This window comes from Phaenicophaeus curvirostris, unplaced genomic scaffold, assembly GCF_032191515.1.
Source record: "Phaenicophaeus curvirostris isolate KB17595 unplaced genomic scaffold, BPBGC_Pcur_1.0 scaffold_160, whole genome shotgun sequence".
In the NCBI taxonomy this organism is placed as follows: domain Eukaryota; kingdom Metazoa; phylum Chordata; class Aves; order Cuculiformes; family Cuculidae; genus Phaenicophaeus; species Phaenicophaeus curvirostris.
The window spans coordinates 232,411-250,252 of record NW_027206780.1 but is presented as its reverse complement, the minus strand read 5'-3'; the positions used below and the strand labels follow the sequence as shown (position 1 = coordinate 250,252).

Genomic DNA, 17,842 nt, shown 5'->3' with positions numbered 1-17,842 from the left:
TCCAGCCAGGCATGAAACATGCAACTTGAAAGCCACAGTGTTCGAGAGGCTGGGTAATGGAGAGTGTGATTGTGACTCACAGGAGCTGCTGCTCCAGTTGGATTGAAGTGGGAAGAGTCTGGACATGTCTCTACCTGCCTGCTTGCCCTCCTTCTGAGGGGTAGGGGAAGCCTGGCAGGGCCCCTGCTGTATTTGCTCTGCTGATGTAACTGTCAAGTATGTACACATCTGTAGGAGCAGGAGCTGGAGTGGCTGCCCCGTGCATGGGCTGCATCTGGTCTGTTGGTGACGTGTGGGGCTGGGAACGTTGCAGTGAATCTGCAGATTCTGTTTGGGCTTTTTCCTCTATCCCACGCCCCACCCCCTCCATGCTGTTTTTCTTTATCTGTGTATTTAAAGAAGTGAGGTTGCTTCCAAGCAGGTTTTCTTTCCTGTGGCTCTGATTGGCACCACTGAATATCATCTATTCCTGGACTTGGGCACCGGCTCTTAGCTGTGATGAGGTCTGGAGAAAGCAGCTGAAAGCCCTTCTGCAGGGGTAGGCGTGGGGAGGAGGGAACCCATTAGAGTGCAACAGAGAGAGCTGGAGTGAATTTTCATGCTGATGAATATGAGAGTGAAAGCCCTGACTGCTGCTGTGGTGTAATTTGGCCAGGCAAGTGTTCTCCAGGCACAGTCAGTGCACATCTGTGCCGAGCACTGACATGGGCTGTTCCCACAAAAAGCATTTACCTAAGCAGTGAGTCTCATGAGTAATATCCCAACGGGACCAGTTGCAACTCTAGTCCAGGGAGACTTTACTGTCTTGCCATGCATCTTCTCAGCTGCACCTGGCAAGCAGAGGAGAAGCTGAGGAAATACTCCAGCTGCACCTTGATTTTTGTTTCTTCCCAAATTATTTTTTTACTTTCACTTTTAAGTTTCTCATGCCTGCCTCTAGATCTGCCTGGGAGGGAATGGGGGGATATGTTGCAGACAGTGAGAGAAACGGAGCAGAGAAGTAGGAGTGATGAGTATTTCTGCTGTTGTGTTTGGCACACTGACATAAGTTATCTCTAACCGTCTAAATTAGGGCTGAGGACTAAAGTCATTATGGGAAGAAGTCAAAGTAGTGGTGGCAGTGATAGATGACTACAAGTAAGAGCCAGCTACGACATTTTCAATGTCGTGGAAACCCAAACTAATAAACCGTCAGCTTCAACACACCAGGCAACAGAGTTCCACAGAGCAGAATGTTGGGTGGTATGGATTTTGGAAGGGATGAGGAACTGCAGATCCTGAGCAGGATGGGGCAGCGATGGCCAGGTTTGCTGTGTCTTCACTGGAACACTGAGCAATTTGCAGCCTGTTCCCAGCAAGGCAGCAATTTCCTCTGCCAGAGCGGTGAGCACAGCCCTGTATCTGCTGGGACAAATGCACCCACGCGTAGGGCAGTGCCTGTACTTGCAGTTTCAAGTGAGCCTGTGACTGCATCTACACTGGTCTCTCAGCAGGGAACGTGCCTTCGGCAGAGCACGCAGTACAGTGTAATGAGGGAGGAACGACTCCTTGCAGGACTGTGGCTCCATGTGCACTGACTCAGGCTGGTGGGCAATTTCTGCTGCATCCCTAAGCTGTTCCTGAGACCTCTGAAAATTTTCCTTCTTTGTTTCAGAGCCATCATCAATCACTTCAACCCGAAGATAGAGTCTTACGCCGCAGTGAATCACATATCCCAACTCTCTGAGGATCAGGTAAGCCAGGCATGCAATGACCTTTTTTCATGTTACCCTCTGGAATATTGACATTTAGGAGTTTGTTGTGCTCGCTGGAACTGATGATATGGCAGCAGTATGAGGAGTGAAGGTGGGACTCTTGTGTTCCTTGTTCAGATATGGGCAAGAGGAAGAGAAACGAGGCTTGCTTTAGCCAATTTTACCATCACATGCAGACATATTGGTTCAGCAAATGCAGAAGGATGGGTATGAATGATGAAAATGTGCAGCATTGTCAGCAAGTGTGGTTGGAGACTGTGAAGATGCTGCTATTTAGAATGGGGCAGGAGGTTTTTGGCAATGAATTTGGTTATTGGAGAGCTGTTGGGCGTAGCTTCATTATCTGTGATATTAGGGAACTGGAACTCAGGCAACAGTTGGTAGAATTTTCTAGGGTAATTGAATCAATCGTTTCAGATTTTGAAGAGAGAAGGTTTTAAATAAAGAAGGTGATAGGGTTAGGTTTCCCTTCCTTAGTTTGGCCTGCTTTGCTTTCTTTATGTCCTGCTTGTATTGCATAAATGTGTAAACATGGCTTTTTGAAAGCAGGCTACTGTGCGAGGCCTCAGGAAGAGATGAGATGGTCTATTTCCCAAAGTAAAATATCAGGATTATAAGTTCATCATTCTTTGAGAGGTAAATGACTCTGCAGGAGCCTGTGGTGGACAAAACACAGAGCTGGGGGCATCATCCTAGATGCAGCTGCTTCAGCACTTATGGACCTGCCAGAGAAGAAATTGTGTGCACAGTCAAGGACAGACCTCACTTGAGTCACCTTGGATTGTTTCTTCTACTGGATGCAATCCCATGCTTGTGCCTCTTAAAAAGTCTTGACTGTATCTTGCTCTGAAATTAATTTCTCTTTCTGTCCATGATATTTTTACTTGTTGATCCCATTTTACTCAATGATCCCTCCCATGCTTCCCACTGACAGTTTCATTCATTAACCTACTTGATCTGTAATATGTGACACCCCAAAGTCTCAAGTTGAATGCGGTGAGGAAAATAATGTGAACCCTACCGCTTTTTATTCTTTTCTTGATATTGCTGGATAGAAGAACACTGATTTTAATTTACTCAGTTTTTCTGTATTGTTCTGCCCGAGAGTCACAGTACCCGCTGCTATGCTTTGTGATGGTTTATATTGTTGGTCCTCATGTACTGGTGATTCACCGATTGCATCAACCCAGGCCCCTTAAAAAAAAAAAAAGCCTTTTAAACCCCATTTAAAACTAGAGGTTTGGATAGAGGGGAATCTTGCTTAGTCTTTGGGCCAGTCTGAGAAAGGAAACGAGGTTTTTGCTGTCTGTGTAGTATTCCTCCCCTAACTGTTCAGGGAGGTCAGGTTAAATCCTTACTTCGTTGTGTGTGATTCTTTAAATAAAATCCGTAGCAGCAGGCAGACAATGAAATCAATGCTGATGCATGGAGAATTTTGAGCAAGATGATTAGGAAGTTGAAAGGCGGTTAGATTTCTCTTTTTTCTCTTCTCCCTTCATGTGTTCTCTCAACATAGGGAGAACATCAAACAAAGCAAAGCAGTAATAGGCCCTGGTGAACTGCAGAGAAATAGCAGAGGTGTCAGTGTGGTGAGGGACCGTGGTCTCAGTGAGGCTGTTCACTCAGTGCTCTGCAATTCACTGCGCAAGGAGGAGAGCGATGGAGAATTCTTGCCTCTACTTTCAATTAGCCAGTGAGCTCAAGCCTGTGTTGGGATGTGGTTCCCCCTGTCAGCAGCTGTCCCACACGGTAGATACATGAGAGGTAGTGGTAGATGGCCAAGATCAAGGCCATGGTCTGGCTTTTGTGGGGTAACAGAATTTGTTGTTTGCATTTTGTGTTAGCTCTTCAGCAAGGGCTGGTGGTCAAGCTTGCCTTTTGGGTGCTGCAGTCTCTCTTTTTCATCCCAGCTGTACCTTTGTTTTCAGGTGTGTGTTCACTTAATTCTCCTTCTCTCTCCTCTCCATAAATATTTTCTGCACAAAATCCACCCTCCTCTGTAGCCTGGTGTACCATATTGAAGTGTTTAATGCTGACGTTTAACTTGTGTATCCACACACAGATACTACACCTGGGACTGGTTGTCCAATAACTGTTTGAGTTATTTCAGTAGATTCAGGAGACTGGTATTTCTTTACTGGGAACATTTGTTTTTACAATTTTGAGGATCAAACTTTTCTTTAATGAAGATTTCCTTCCCAGATACTAGCCTTTGGCCAGGTTCTCATGTGACTATCTAGAAATCTCCTATTCTCTATGCTATCTCATAATCTCCTATTAATCAGGAAGGGATGGCTTTGTGATGTGGCATATCTCACAGAGAAATCCAGCTGCTGAGTTGCTTCCAATTCACTTTAACCTAATCAGCTTGCAGACTCTTACTTGAGCCTGTATCAAACTTACTGTGCTGCTCCCTGACTGTTCTGGCACCCTGTTCGTGTGTTAGCTGATTTTTTTTAAATTATTTTTTTCTTTATTTTTGCATTTTTAACATCCTTAAAAGTTCCTAAGTGATCAGCTGAAAGAGATTTTGCTTCTTTTTCATTTTCTAATCCTATTTGAAGGCTTTATTACCTTGTTAATCACTAATGTCCATTTATTACCATTCTCAGTCTGTCATTTCAGCGCTTTCTCGTTTTTTATTTATAAGCGTTAATGTTAACATTATTACACACCGAGAAGATTTGTAGACCCTTGAAAATGATGGACATGGAATTGTTTTAAGGACAGGCTGTTAATACCGCTGTACATCTTTAGCACTGGACATCTCCAGGAACCACTGTTTGAATATACAGATCTGTGCTCTAGGCAGGTATATTTGCAAGGTTTCATGGCACTGGTTTTCTGACTGTTGTGGGGTTTATCTGGTGTTCAGATCAGAAATAATGGGAAGAGACCTTTTTCTTTTCCTATTCTCTCAAGCAAAGAATAGGAGATTCCCAGTAGCAAACAAATGCCAGGGATTTGAGGAGGAGCCACCTCAGTCTATCAACACCATGTGATCCTTGCCAGTATCATTCTGCAAAGCACCTGCTTGCCAAAGCAAACTCATAATGCCTCCTAGCTGTTAGCTTTTTTGACCTTGCTGTACTTCCTCACTATGAAACAGGAAATGTCTTAGCCAGTTATTGACATCTTCCCTCACTTGCTAATTTGTTAAGCCCGACTTCAGTGTTAGTTTGTGGTTTTGTGTGTGCTCCCTCTCAACATGTTTGGTTCCTGCCTGCATGTTCTTTAAGGAACAGAAAGATGCAGCACAGTCAAAAAGATAGGATTGACCATTAACTGCCAATGTAGTTTTAACTCTTCCATGCAATTGTTTATTTCCATGTCTTCAAAGATGTTTCGGCCCCTTTTGAAGTCAAAGGGCAAAATAGCCTTCTCTGAAATGAATTCATAGGCTTATCTTTACTCTCCAGATGACCAGACTGCCTTGTGCTTAATACGTTTAAGGCAGTAGACTTTCTTGTGTGCTATATCTGATCTGAGAAGCTCCCAACATGTTTTTTAGCAGAAGCAGCTGCAGAGGACTGGGTCAAGGCAGTGAGAAAACAGCAACACAAGAGAAGGGCAAACACAGACAAACAGAAAGACTGAAAACCCTGGGCATGAATGATCTGGATGGGCTCTCACATCTGCCTTTTCTGGAAGCGAAACAGTGGCTGTTTTGTAAGAAGGCAGCTCTCCGCCTGATGGTGATGTACCACAGTTATTCTAGAGAGGCTGAAGTGAGAGGAACCCAATACTTTAGGTGAAATCTTCTCTGAGCAGGAATGCCATGTGCCTTGCATGACGAGCAAGTCATGTGCCAGCTAGCAAAACTGCACACTAAGGTCTTGTTTTCTCAGAACTTATTCTCTCTAGAATGTCCACTCTATGGGTCTTAAAATTGAGGTGGCAGACATGCAGGGCTGATGATACTTGCTAGTCAGGAACATCTAAGTGTTTTTTCTAATTGAAGCCCCTCTTTCTTCCCAGCTGCAGTGGCAACACTAGGAACCTCCCGTTTGGAGGTGGTTTGTGATTCAGTGTGAAAGACTGCTGTGAACACCTGTACTGTGTGGATTAGTCTGTTAACTGCAGGTGGAAAGTACTGGGAGCCAGAACAGATTGTGATGGAAAAAGCAGGACAACTGTATCGCTTTTGAAATTGTGACAAATGAGAGTAATACTTGGGTTGTTCCACGTTGTAATACCTTTATAACTCAGGTAACTGCAATCCAGTGTGGTCAGGCAATCTCAAAAAGTCATTCCCTTGAGGTCACACTCCAAATGTTGAATGCTGCTCTCCACCTCCCCAGTCCGCGTGGCCTTTTGTTACCTGTGGGGCTTTGAGGGACTAATCCAAAGAGCAGCTCAAGGAGTCTCCACCAGTCACTTGCACAGAAAACTCACAAAAGGATGCAGTTGGTTTAAGATGCCCTGAAGTTTCTGTAATAATTCTGAGCCATTGATGTCATGATTTATTCAACTTGTTCTGGTTTCCGTAACTAGCAGCAAAACCATTAGTGGATACAAAATGCTTTGTTCTTTTTTAGCAATACTGGCAGCAGTGTTAAGAGTTAAAAGCCTCTTGGCATGTGTGTGTTTGGTAGTTTTAAAATGCCAAGTACCATCAGAGATAGGTACTACTACAGTAAATCCCCTTAATCTCTCACATAAATATAGTGTGTTGTGAGGGCTCCAGAAATACTTCAAAATGGTTTTAGCATAATGCTACTTCACTTCTCGATGCAGTGAGCTTTCTGGTAGAAAGTATCAAGCTTGCTAGTGCTGTCTTGCACACAGCAGTAGGAACGTGAACCTGCAGCTGTGGGGTCACCAAGGCAGAGCCCTAATTTAAAGTCATCACATCTTTGCAAATGAGGCAGGGATGCTCAGTTTCATGGTCTCGTTACAGATACCTATTCATGATTAATGGCTCGAAACAGATTTTATTGCTTAAATAGAAAAAGCTGAGCTGTACGAGGCAAAATTGGAACCCCAGGTTTAAAAGGGTCTCTATAAAAAGACTTGTGGAGTTGGCAAATTGCTGGTTTGCCTAGCTGGTGGGGGGTTCTCCGGGGCTTACCAGAGATATATCTCTGCAATTTACTAATGCCTCAGACTGCTTTATGCAGTGTGCCAGACTGAATGGGTCTGAAGAGGCTTCAAGGACTGATCAGCTTTGCTGCAAGGAGATTTGAAGCTGGAGGTGAGCTGTGGAGCAATTACTTTGTGCTGTGTAGTGCCTTTTATTAACATGCAGAACGCAATAAGCTGTGCGTCATCGGAGGGAAGGGATGGACGACGTGTGGTAGGGCATTAGAGGGACAAAAAAAGGGCTTTGTTTTTAAAAAGCACCTACTGCTGGAGAGATGCAACCCTGTTCCTAATTCAACCCCAGAAATCCCAATAAGAAATGGGAGAAGCCCTTTGATTCCTTTCTTTCAGGCTCCACGCAAGGTGCCCAGCATTGTGGCCACTACCAATAGTGGCAGTTAGCTGCTCTGTGCCTCTCAGAGGTAACGTGTGTGACCCTGGATCACCCTGGCGGCTCCCAGAGCAGAGGAATCTTTCCAGCCTTTGTGCGTTGCCAATGCTAAGGCACAGGTTGCTTCCTACCACTTCTGTGAGCTGTCCTCGCTCAGATTAGGGACTGCCTCATAGTAAAAACTAGTAACAAAATAAGTCCATTAAACTGCAAAGCTTGCCTTCAATTCTCATGGCTGTTTTCATATCCTTGCCTGGCTGTCACTTGTGCCCAGGGACTGATAAGGGCCTGAGAACTGCTGTAGTGCAGGTGACCATGGAATGCGGGGGACTTGTTTTGGAAGAGCTGTCTTACAGCTGCCTCTTGCTGCTGGCTGGAACAGGATGAAGTCTCCTGGAGACAGATAAGTTTCTGTGCTTGGGCTAAAGAGGCAGCATCAGGGTGAGAGTTACGAGCCCGGCCTGAATCACAACAGGGAGCGTGCTGAGCAAGAGCCACAGATTTAACTCTGTAATAAGCTCCCAGCCCATGCTGTGGAGACAGGCTGATATTGCTCTAGCTCCAGTGGATGTCCTGCACCCCTGGTGAGTGTGTTTCACAAAACACTTCCCAGGTGCCTGGCAGATTGGTTTTATATGTGGTACTTAAGTAAGCTTGGAAAAGGGGCTTTGCATAGCTAGAGGAAGGGGCTGTAAGGCTGGGGTCCGAACTCCTTCTGAGCTTTTGCTTGATCAAACTTGAGCCTCGTGTCTTTCTGAGTGAAAGGGCAGCTGATGCGGAGACCTTGGAGAGCCAGGCAGCATTTGAAGGGCTGTGTGATCTGCTGGGAAGGCTGCTGTGGAAGTGGGAAGCAATGTTATGGATTGCCATCGCTGATAAGTGCCTGGTGTAGGGCAGGGAAAGCTCCACAGAGGATTGCAACAGAATGATCAAAACAGTCTGCGCTTATAAAGATTAAATTACAACTTTGTATATCTACGATTAAAGGAGGAGCTGTCAGCGGCTGGCTTGTGCAAGCACAATTCAATTTGCATTTTGTAAAACTTTAGAAGGCTTTTTAATCCCTTGTGAAACAGGGAGAATAGATGCTGGCTGTTGCCAGGTACATAATGCATATAGGCACGATGCGTTGCCCTCTGTAAAGCTGGATTTACAGCGCTATCCTTCACTGCTCTAGTCCCGAACACCACCCTAAGCTTCCTCATGCTCAGTCATCTCTCTGCTTGGGAGTCCTAAAAGCAGACAGGCGAGAGCCTGCTGTGCCAGTTACAGACAGCGATGTGACTGTGAGTAACTGTTCCTGGAGTCAAATTCTTCTCTCACAAAAGGCTTTGCTCTGCAGTGACTGCCAGGCATGCTCGTTCTGGGGCTTCTTTAGGATAAAACTCCTGCCTTCAGAGGCTGCAACTCTTCCTTCTCTCTGTTAGTATCCTAGTGTAACAGATGATGTTTTTCTGTCTTCCTCGTCTGGATCCTCTGGCTGGAGCTGCAGCTGTTTCCCAGAAGTGACAAATTGGGTCATCGCTCTGATTTCAGAGTGGGAAGCAAATTGAGCTTTGCTGTCTCCATGCCTCCCAGAGCAGGAGAGTAAATGTTGCTGAGCCAAAAGGTGCCGCACCTGAACAGAGCTACACTCAGCTAGAAGATTGGAGTTCTTGCTCTCTAACGCTTGGCATTTGGATGTTAAGACAGTTAAGTTCAAATTTCTTGTCTGCAGTAGGGAGCTCAAAGGCAAACCTTTTAATAGAGGAGAAGGTGACATCTCTGATGTGTGTCACTCTTCCTGTCTTCATGGGAGATCTGAGAAAGGCAGTGGGATTGCTCAGGAAGCTGTGTCATTCAAAGACAGCACGTGGCAGGCATGAATGTCCAGAGAAATGGAACTGGGGAAAGTGGTTCTGCATCAGCCAAGTGCCAGGGGCTATAAATCAATTCCACTGCCTTATTTGGAGGGCGCTTGGATTCCCCCATGGCTCAGTTAAGGCTCAAATAAGCTCCTGGGGAGCTCACTTGCTGTTTCAGCAGTAGCATCTGCCTCGTAGCTGGCTTGACTGTAGGCCTGTGGAAAGATATTAATTCATAGCCCTGTGTTTGCTTTTGCCTGAGCACCTGTTTATAGGAGTTCCTCTTTCACCTCTTCCAAACCGTGGATTTACGTTCTCCATCAATAACTGCCTGACAGGAAGAATTGCTAACAGAGGGAGTATATTCCAGCCTCTCAGACAAGAAGCTGATGAATTAGTCTGGACCGTTGCCTGAAAATACCTTGGATTTCTGAAGGAAGCTGATACGACCCAGCAACCATCACTTGCATCGATGTTAATTGTGTGTCAGAGTTGCATCAACAGTAGTTTAAACTAGGAAGCTTTTCTCCTCTGAGAAACACAGGTTAGTTAGGATGACCCTTGGCAATAAGTGAATAGGTATGGGAAATCTGCTGATATATCCTTAAATTTGGAGAATGGGGTAGTTTCTCACAGACTGAAATCTAAAAACGTAGCCCGTGCCATATGCCTTAGCCTCCTAGTTTGAAACTTTGCCCCTAAGTCTTACTGTGTGTGGAACTCCATAAATTAAATACCATGCTTAAGGCTTATTTGTGCACAAAACCCATTTTGATTTCCCAAGTGTGTTTTCCTTAGCTGTTGTAATTCAGCAGGCTGCATTTGTTTTTGAGTTGGATGTAAAAACTCACACAGAATGCTGTTGAAATCTGCTCTGGGACTTCCTAACTTCTCAGAAAATGCTGTGTTAGAGCCCTGTGTAAAAGCTGTAGAGGCAGAGAAGTTCTTGTGAGTATTTATCCTCCCACTTGCGACGGCATGAGCAAGCTCCAATCGCGCTAATAACCAACTGCATCTCTGAGACTGTGAGGGCTGCTTGCTCTGAAATACAATGACAGAGAAAGACACTGTCCTTCTAGCAACAAGGTGTAGCGTCTGGGAGTAGGTCAGCAAGCTGGCATGAAATGGCTAGCTAACTGTTTTTGGGGTGCTTTGACTTTGGGAAGAATTGTACAATCTTTTTCAGATCAAAGGGAGCTGCCCTGAAGCCCCGTGAACATGTTTAGCACAGTCGAAAGTCAAAAAAAGTAGTGATAGCTTGAGAATTTGTTTCCATTGTTCTTCTTGCAAGTAAGACACCAGTCTTTTCACTTAGGCATTCTGTTGTCCTTTGCAGCCTTCTCGTATTTCTGTGAAAATTAATGTTCCAAACCCAGGACGAATCACTCCATATGTGAATACGGAGGTCACACAGAGCCTACCCTCAGGTTTCCCTCATTCTGCCAGCAGTTCTCCTTCCAAGTGTTTAACAGGAGAGTGCACTCCATGACTAAGTCTCTCTCTCCAGTCCTCTTTTGCAGTAGAAATAGATATATTCCTCCCCAAACCTAGATACGAGCCTTTCACTGGCCATGTCATGTTTCTGGTTTGCTGGAGTTAGGCGTCTGTCCAACTTGCATGAAAATGAAACAGTGATTTTACATACCAGGATATAACATGCAGCATGGATCTAGATGGAGTTTTACATGATGGTATCTGCAGGGAGTTTGTCCCTTATGTGTGCTAAAAAAGATAGCTGTGAGCTGCACTGTAGACTATTTAAGGCTGTGTATTGTTTACAAAAAGTGCCTTTTTTGTTGAACATCTTGAAGCCCTAGGACAGGAGCAATCTTCCAGCTGATGGAAACCGAAATGTGGATTTGCGAGGGAGCCAAGGCAGTCATGCTGGAACTTGGATTTCCTGACTGTCTGTTTTGGGTTTGCATCCAGGCTGCTTTGCAAGGAATTTTCTACCTTGTCGTTAATGCTCATGAAAGCCAACAACTTGATGGAAGCATCTCACTACAGACTCTTAGTTCTTCCCTCAGCTATAAAGATATGCTTTTCTATTTTAAGTGATGGACCTATTTAATTACAGTACCACCTACAAGTCGCTTTGGAGGCATAGAAAAGAAACTTAGGTCTGTTGCTGGGCTAAACTCCCCTTCTTGGGAGAATAAAAAGAAAGCTACTGTAATGCCTCATCTCAGCCTTCTTTGCAGACACCTGAGCATGACACACTTTTTGCAGAGGGGAATATTAATATGATCTGAAGTTAATTTCTCCATCTGATGACAGTTTCCCACATCATCCAGTTCTTGCTGAGCTTTCCACCCTCAGCAGTGCCCAGAGGGATAATATACCAAGACTGCTTGAGTCCTAACGTGCATCTGTCATTAATTAATATGTTCATGTTTCAGAAATAGGATCTAATGAATCTAGGGCTGGGTAGTTAATGTCATAGTAAACATATCTGCATAAAAGAAGTTGGTTGCTGTACTGGGACCACTGACCACTTCTGTCCCAATCATTCCTCACAAAGTCATTTGTTTAGTTGAACCAGGAGCTTGTCATCTTGTCTCAGCTATGTTGTTAGCTTGAGACATAGCCTGGTCTCTTATTCTTTCCCAGAAAGCCTTCACTTGAGTGAAGTACAGTTTGAACATGGAGGCAACTGTTTTGCTGGGAGACCTGAATTGAACCTTCCATGCTTTTTGTACATGAGGTCATAACTCGGTGTGATCTCAGCTTAGGAGAGAGCTTTTTCTGTGATGGGTCTAGAAAAGGTCAGGTTAAGATGCTTAAAGAAAACTGACCAGTTGGCTTGATCTGGATCTTTGTTTGAAAAACAAAACATGCAAAGATTTTGGAAATCAAATGTGGGGAGTGGGAGTATTTTATTTTGATAGCATTCCCTTGCCTGTACTCTCACAAAAAAAAAAGCCTTATTTTCCAGCTCTTGTCAGGGTTGTGGTTTAAAAGGTGTATCCAGTTCTGTCATGTTAACCCCATGCCCATAATCTTGCTTAGTTGTACCCAGGTGCTCACAGATGACTGCAGGTTCTTCTGCCCTGCCTCCCGATACTAAGTCAGCAACAGATTCTGCAGAAACATCTACAAAATGTTTAAGATCACACCTCTTCTCTGTCATTTGCTCTTGGAAAAGGCAATCGGATCATTCTGATGCTAAGTGCTACTTCCTGGCGCAGGCTTTAGCACCTGCTAGGGTGACGGCAAGTGGCATTTCAGATCACAGGCTTTTCTTGCTCTGTGCAACTCCTACTGTTTATTCCTTCTCTCTGGGTGTTGAATTGGTATTCTGGCACATTATTTGACCCGTTTTTTTCCCCCTGCCCTTGTTTCTTCCATGGGGGACTGTGTACCATCACACTGCTGACAGCACACGCATTTGAGAGGATTCCTTTACATGTGCCTCTTCTGGCATCTTACAATCCCATCTCTTTCAACACGTGATAGCAGAATATAAAGTAGGTCGCGTTATTTCCTTTCTGCTTTTCTCAGTTCTGCAGTTCTTGTGATCTTTGAATTCTTCCTGAATATCAGACAGTTTTGGAGACTTGCGCCTGGGAGAGTTCAGCGGCTGCTGAAGCCTCAGTAGTCATCTTGGGACTTTGCCGTTACAGGGCAGTAGGGACACCTTTCTTCATAACCTTTGTGTGCCTTGGATACCCTGTCAATTGCTGCCCTTGACATCTTTTAGAGAGATGAGAAGGAAGAATGATGGCAGCTTTCCTAATGCACACCCATTGCTTGCTGCTATGATGCATCCTGTGGCTGCTGCCAACCCTGCTGTCCTGTTCTCCCTGAGCTGATTGTAGCTGGCAGTTGTCGTCTAGAAGCAGTAAACCAAGTGAACAGCTCTACTTATTAACATTTATAAAAATGCACCAAACAAAAGCTAAGCACAGTCACAAGTCAGTCCTTAAAAGGGTATAAGGAAGGAATTGAGTCTTTCCCGAGTCAGGGAAGCTGTAGATTTACAACAAACCCCAGAACTTTAAAGTGCCTGGATTTTTCAACCTGAAGACTTGCTTTTGGTTTTCATTCATACAGCCCGAGGTGGTAGAGGCATTAGGGTTAAATTATAGCACTCTTTTCACTGGAAGTCCCTCTTGTGAGTGGTTCTCAGAACCATACTCTGCAGAGTAACACAAAGATGTGGTCCATTCAACTTCCGTCACTTGGTTACACAGCAGGTTAAGCGTGGTACCAAATTATACTGTGTCAGTCCAGGGAGAGAAAGGACCCCTGTGTTTTATCCCACCTTAACAGTGTGTGACTGTGTGGTCAAATGCATGCAAACTCCAGATTTTGTAGAGCTGCTCTGAAATGTGAGATCGAGTTGGAGATGCAGAGAGACCTTGTCCAAAGCTTCCAACCAAGCAGCCTTCTAGTGGTTTTGAACTCCCAAGGAGACTACCCGACCGATGTGGCTGGTTACTCAGGGAAAGTCAAGCAGAACTTGTACTTGTGTGTATTAAGGATAAGAGACAGATTCTCAAGAAATTTGCTAAGGAAGCATGAAACCCTCTTTAAATATAGTCAAAAATTCAGATATGAGAATAATAGCAAGAGGGCAATGCAGCAGCATTTTGGCAAGAGCAGAGTTTAAGAATCCCATTTAAAAAAATAGTTGTGCAAATAAAACCACCAGCTGATGCAGTAGAAATTAGTAGTTTTAAAATCTGGAGAAAAAGCAGCCAAGTTATTAATCCCTGAACTGAAGCCCTTAATTCCTTTTAGAAGGTGAATTCTGCTTGTCATCTAATCCCTTTGAATCATGGAAAACATAGACCCGGAGTTGTTCTCTGCTGTGTAGTAAGTAAAAAATTAACCAGTGGGCTAAATAAATAAATTCATTAATTAGCAACAATAAGGAGCCATGTATGCACTGTATCTGATTGCTTTTTAATATCGTCTTCCTCTACTTTCTTAATTTCTAATTTCTTACAAACCTACAGGTTTGTAGGTTGCATGTGCAAAAACATGCTAAAAACCCCACCTCACCAAGGCTTTGAACCTTCGGCTTCAAAGATCATTGTGTGGATCACCTTATATTGCTTTGGACAGTCTCTAATGGGGACATTGCTCAGCCAAGCTCAATTTATGCAGTAGAAATTCAAGCTGAAATTGAACACACCTCAGAATCACGGAGTAAATCAAATCTCATTTCCTTGCTTGCAGAGAACGTGGGCTGCGTGGGCTTTCTTCCTCCTCCTCCTTCTCAGTAGTTTTTATTCTACCAGGTCAGAGCTACCTTTTTCTTATGAGAAATACTGAGCAAGTGGCTTCCCTGAGCCTTATTCAGAAACCCATCAGAGCTAATAGCTTTGAAAACGTTTGATGTCCAAGAGGCACTTGGGAGCACTAAATCCTCACACAGGGGTTTTTAGGCTGTAGAACAATGGTGTCCTCCAAACACTGCAGAAATTAATGTGGAGATGATATTTCCTTTACAGATCCTGCAAGTACTTTTCCGGGAATATGGCAAAAGAGGGATAGAGAGAGAAGGTGGAAGCCTTGGTGATCAGCTCCTTATCCCCAAGAGAGTAGCATTGTCTCTGCCTAGCTCTTCAGTAGTGCTGTGTGTACAAGTACATCCCACCTCTATAGCCAGCAGGTTCGGTTTAGAGCTGTGATTCAGAGGGCAGGCATTGTGGACAAGTAGTTCTCCAGCTTGCGGCTCTGTATAACTGATTAACTCAACTTGAGGATTCAACAGCTGAAGGTGCTTTGGAAAAGAATCGTAAGTTTTGTTTTCTGCATCTTTTGGAGAGAATGGGTTCAGTGCCAGCGCAAGTCACCTTTTCCTTGAATGTCAGTGGCAGGCACAGAGCCAACACAATAATCTTATCTGGCCCATTAGCAATAAACCTCCTCTTTGTGTCATGTCCTTCCTGCCCATCTAACATTTGAACCTCGGTGCAGAAAACACACTCTCTTGTAGAGGTAAGATGCCTTTTTTCAGTCTCTTCTCAGCTGCACATTCTGAAGGAATGTGTCCTCTGTGGTGTTTACACAGAATCACAGAATCACTAGGCTGGAAAAGACTCGCAGGATCATTGAGTCCAACCATTCCTAACTACCACTAAATCTTGCTCCTCAGCACCTCATCCACCCGTCTTTTAAACACCTCCAGGAATGGTGACTCAAGCCCCTCCCTGGGCGGCCTGTTCCAGTGCCCAATTACCCTTTCTGTGAAAAAGTTTTTTCAGATGTCCAGCCTGAACCTCCCCTGGCGGATCTTGAGGCCGTTCCCTCTCATCCTGTCCCCTGTCGCTTGGAAGAAGAGCCCAGCTCCCTCCTCTCCACAACCTCCTCTCAGCGCCCTCTTGTCAAGGCTAAACACCCCCAGCTCTCTCAGCCGCTTCTCTTGTTCTCCAGCCCCTTCACCAGCTTCGTTGCTCTTCTCTGGACTCGTTCCAGACCCTCAACATCCTTCTTGTGGGGAGGGGCCCAGAACTGAACACAGGATTCGAGGAGCGGTCTCACCAGTGCCGAGTACAGAGGGAAAATAGGGTTGTTGCTGGGAGCGTTAGAATGGTGAGAAAGCTAGTGCTGAAGGGGTGGTAGGTCTAATGCTTTAAGGATAAAAGTAGAACAAGTGTTGTAGGGATAAACACCAACTTCCCAGACATACAAGCCCTTTTTGTCCTCCAAATATCTTTGATTTGCAAGATGCCACTTTACCATGGCAGGAATCCTTCTTGAGAGACGTAGCTATTATCTTGCACCCTGATTGCTTCTGCGAGGTATAAGGAGAAATGACTAGAAGTAAATGAGTGTCAGCAACTGTTGTTGCCTCTGTGTTTATTTCAGAGAATGCACACAGACTTCTTTCCCTGAGAAGGGCAGTAATAAGCAGCAGACCATTTGATTTCATGGAAACCTCTGACCTGTTTTCTGTGTTTGGTCCCTGCCTAAGTCTCTGATTCCTCTTGCATCCTCGCACCCCCCTTGCTGACTTCTGGCCGCTATCCTGCACACATCCATTTCAGTCAAGAAGTGTCTTGGCCCACAAAGTTGTGTCTCGTCAGGTCTGCCCTGCTAGTGATTATCTTGGATAGAAGCCTCTGTATTTCCAGCTGTCCCAGCAGCCATTTAAGTGTTCCTTTTGAATTAACTTAGCAGTCAGCTTTAAGTAGCTCTGTTTTTACAAGCAAGACATTTTCTATGCTGGCTGTGAGTGCTTCCGAGCATAGTCTCATTCTGTTTCAGCTCTGGTCATTGCCTAGATGGAGTTCCAAAAGAATGACACATTCCAACAGCACAAAAGGGGATAATGTAGCAAATTAAAATATTGACAAGCTTCACTCCTTCAGCATATCATATCAGATATTATTTGGTTCTCTTATTCCTGCCCTCATCACTGATTTTGTCCTTTCTTTCTCCTCCAGCCGTGCAATGGAGATGTGAGGAGGATCCCAAAGTGTGTCTGGGGTTTGTGAGGAGTTGGGACAGATTTGATCCCGTTATCTTGGTGAGGTTTCATCACTATCGTAATTCTTATAAACTTAACTTACATAGCTGCATTGTCAGGATCTAGGGGACAGTCATCTCTGCTCTTTCTTACCTTCTCAGTTACTCCTGATGTCAGTACTGTGCCTGGTCATCAGCACCCTCACTGCTTGTGTCTAGAATGAAGAGACTTCTGAATTGCACATTAGAATGCCTTTTTTTCTGAAATAAGTGCCTTTGAAGGAGGACTTTGTATTGCACTTTAGGTGTACTGCACTTAGATTGACTTAAACCACTTCTGGAACCGCAGCCTTAGAACAGATATTTTGCAACTGAAGGTCTTTTTTCACTACAGGATTATCTGTTTATAGGGATCATCCAGCAGCTTATAGCTGTCTGTTCCATCTCCAGATTTGCAAAAGCCTTAATAGCTAATACTTATATATGGGTCGAGTCACTGCCCACCTTTCCGTATGAGCTGGCTACCTTACCGTACTGCTGCTACTGTTTTCGCTAGCTCTTTGTAGCTAACTGGTTGACTATAGATCTGTTTCTCTTGGGCTGTATCTTTAGAAGGAATTTTTGCAGATTGAATTTATAAGTCTTTTAAAGTCTTTAAGCTGTAGTAAAGTCTTCTAGATATTGCCATGCAGGAAAGGACTCTTGGAGTCACTGTGATAAGCCTGGAAATGTTGGCTCAAGGCTCAGCAGTGCTCAGAAAGGTAAACAGAGAATAAGAAATTATTAGAGAGAGGAAAAAGTAAAGCAGGAGTACTGCGTTGTCACTGTGTAGGTCTGTGACAACCCATGTTTTAAATCTTGTATGTTGATTCCTGTGCCCTTATTTCAGAAAACGTATCAGATAATATAATAATTACTTGCTCATCTGATTTCTTGGCTATCCAAGAAATTGCTTGCATGTGGTCAGTTAGGCAGGTGAGCTTTGATTTTCCTCTTTCTTGGCCTTTTCATGCATCCCCTCAGGCCACTGAATAACTTACTGCCTTTTATCACTTCCGTTCTGCAATTTATAGCTGGCCTTCTATTGTCATTATTTAATTATTTAAATGTAAGTAGGAGTTACGGAAGTGATCTTTCTAAGCTCTACCCCTCCAAACGCATACCTTCCTTCCCCAGGCTGAACTGGGTGTTTCTCTGGCGTGTCCTGTATTATTTTCATTTGCTTTAAGTATCCAACATCAGCTTGCTTTCTGGATGTCTTTTTAGTGTGTTGCTATTTAGCTTTGCTGCTTCCTTTAATTAAATTTATTCATGTTGGGCAAACCAAGTTTAACAAGATTTCTGCTCATTTA

At 44.3% G+C, this 17,842-nt stretch overlaps 1 protein-coding gene across 1 annotated transcript in view; it reads left to right on the top strand.

Moving 5' to 3' along the window:
- Positions 1–17,842, top strand: part of ARMH3 (armadillo like helical domain containing 3) — a 127,364-nt gene that overhangs the window by 91,583 nt on the left and 17,939 nt on the right. The window contains exon 24 of the mRNA XM_069882508.1: positions 1,655–1,733. Within this exon, the coding sequence (XP_069738609.1) occupies positions 1,655–1,733 (79 nt within the window). The remainder of the gene's footprint in view (positions 1–1,654; positions 1,734–17,842) is intronic.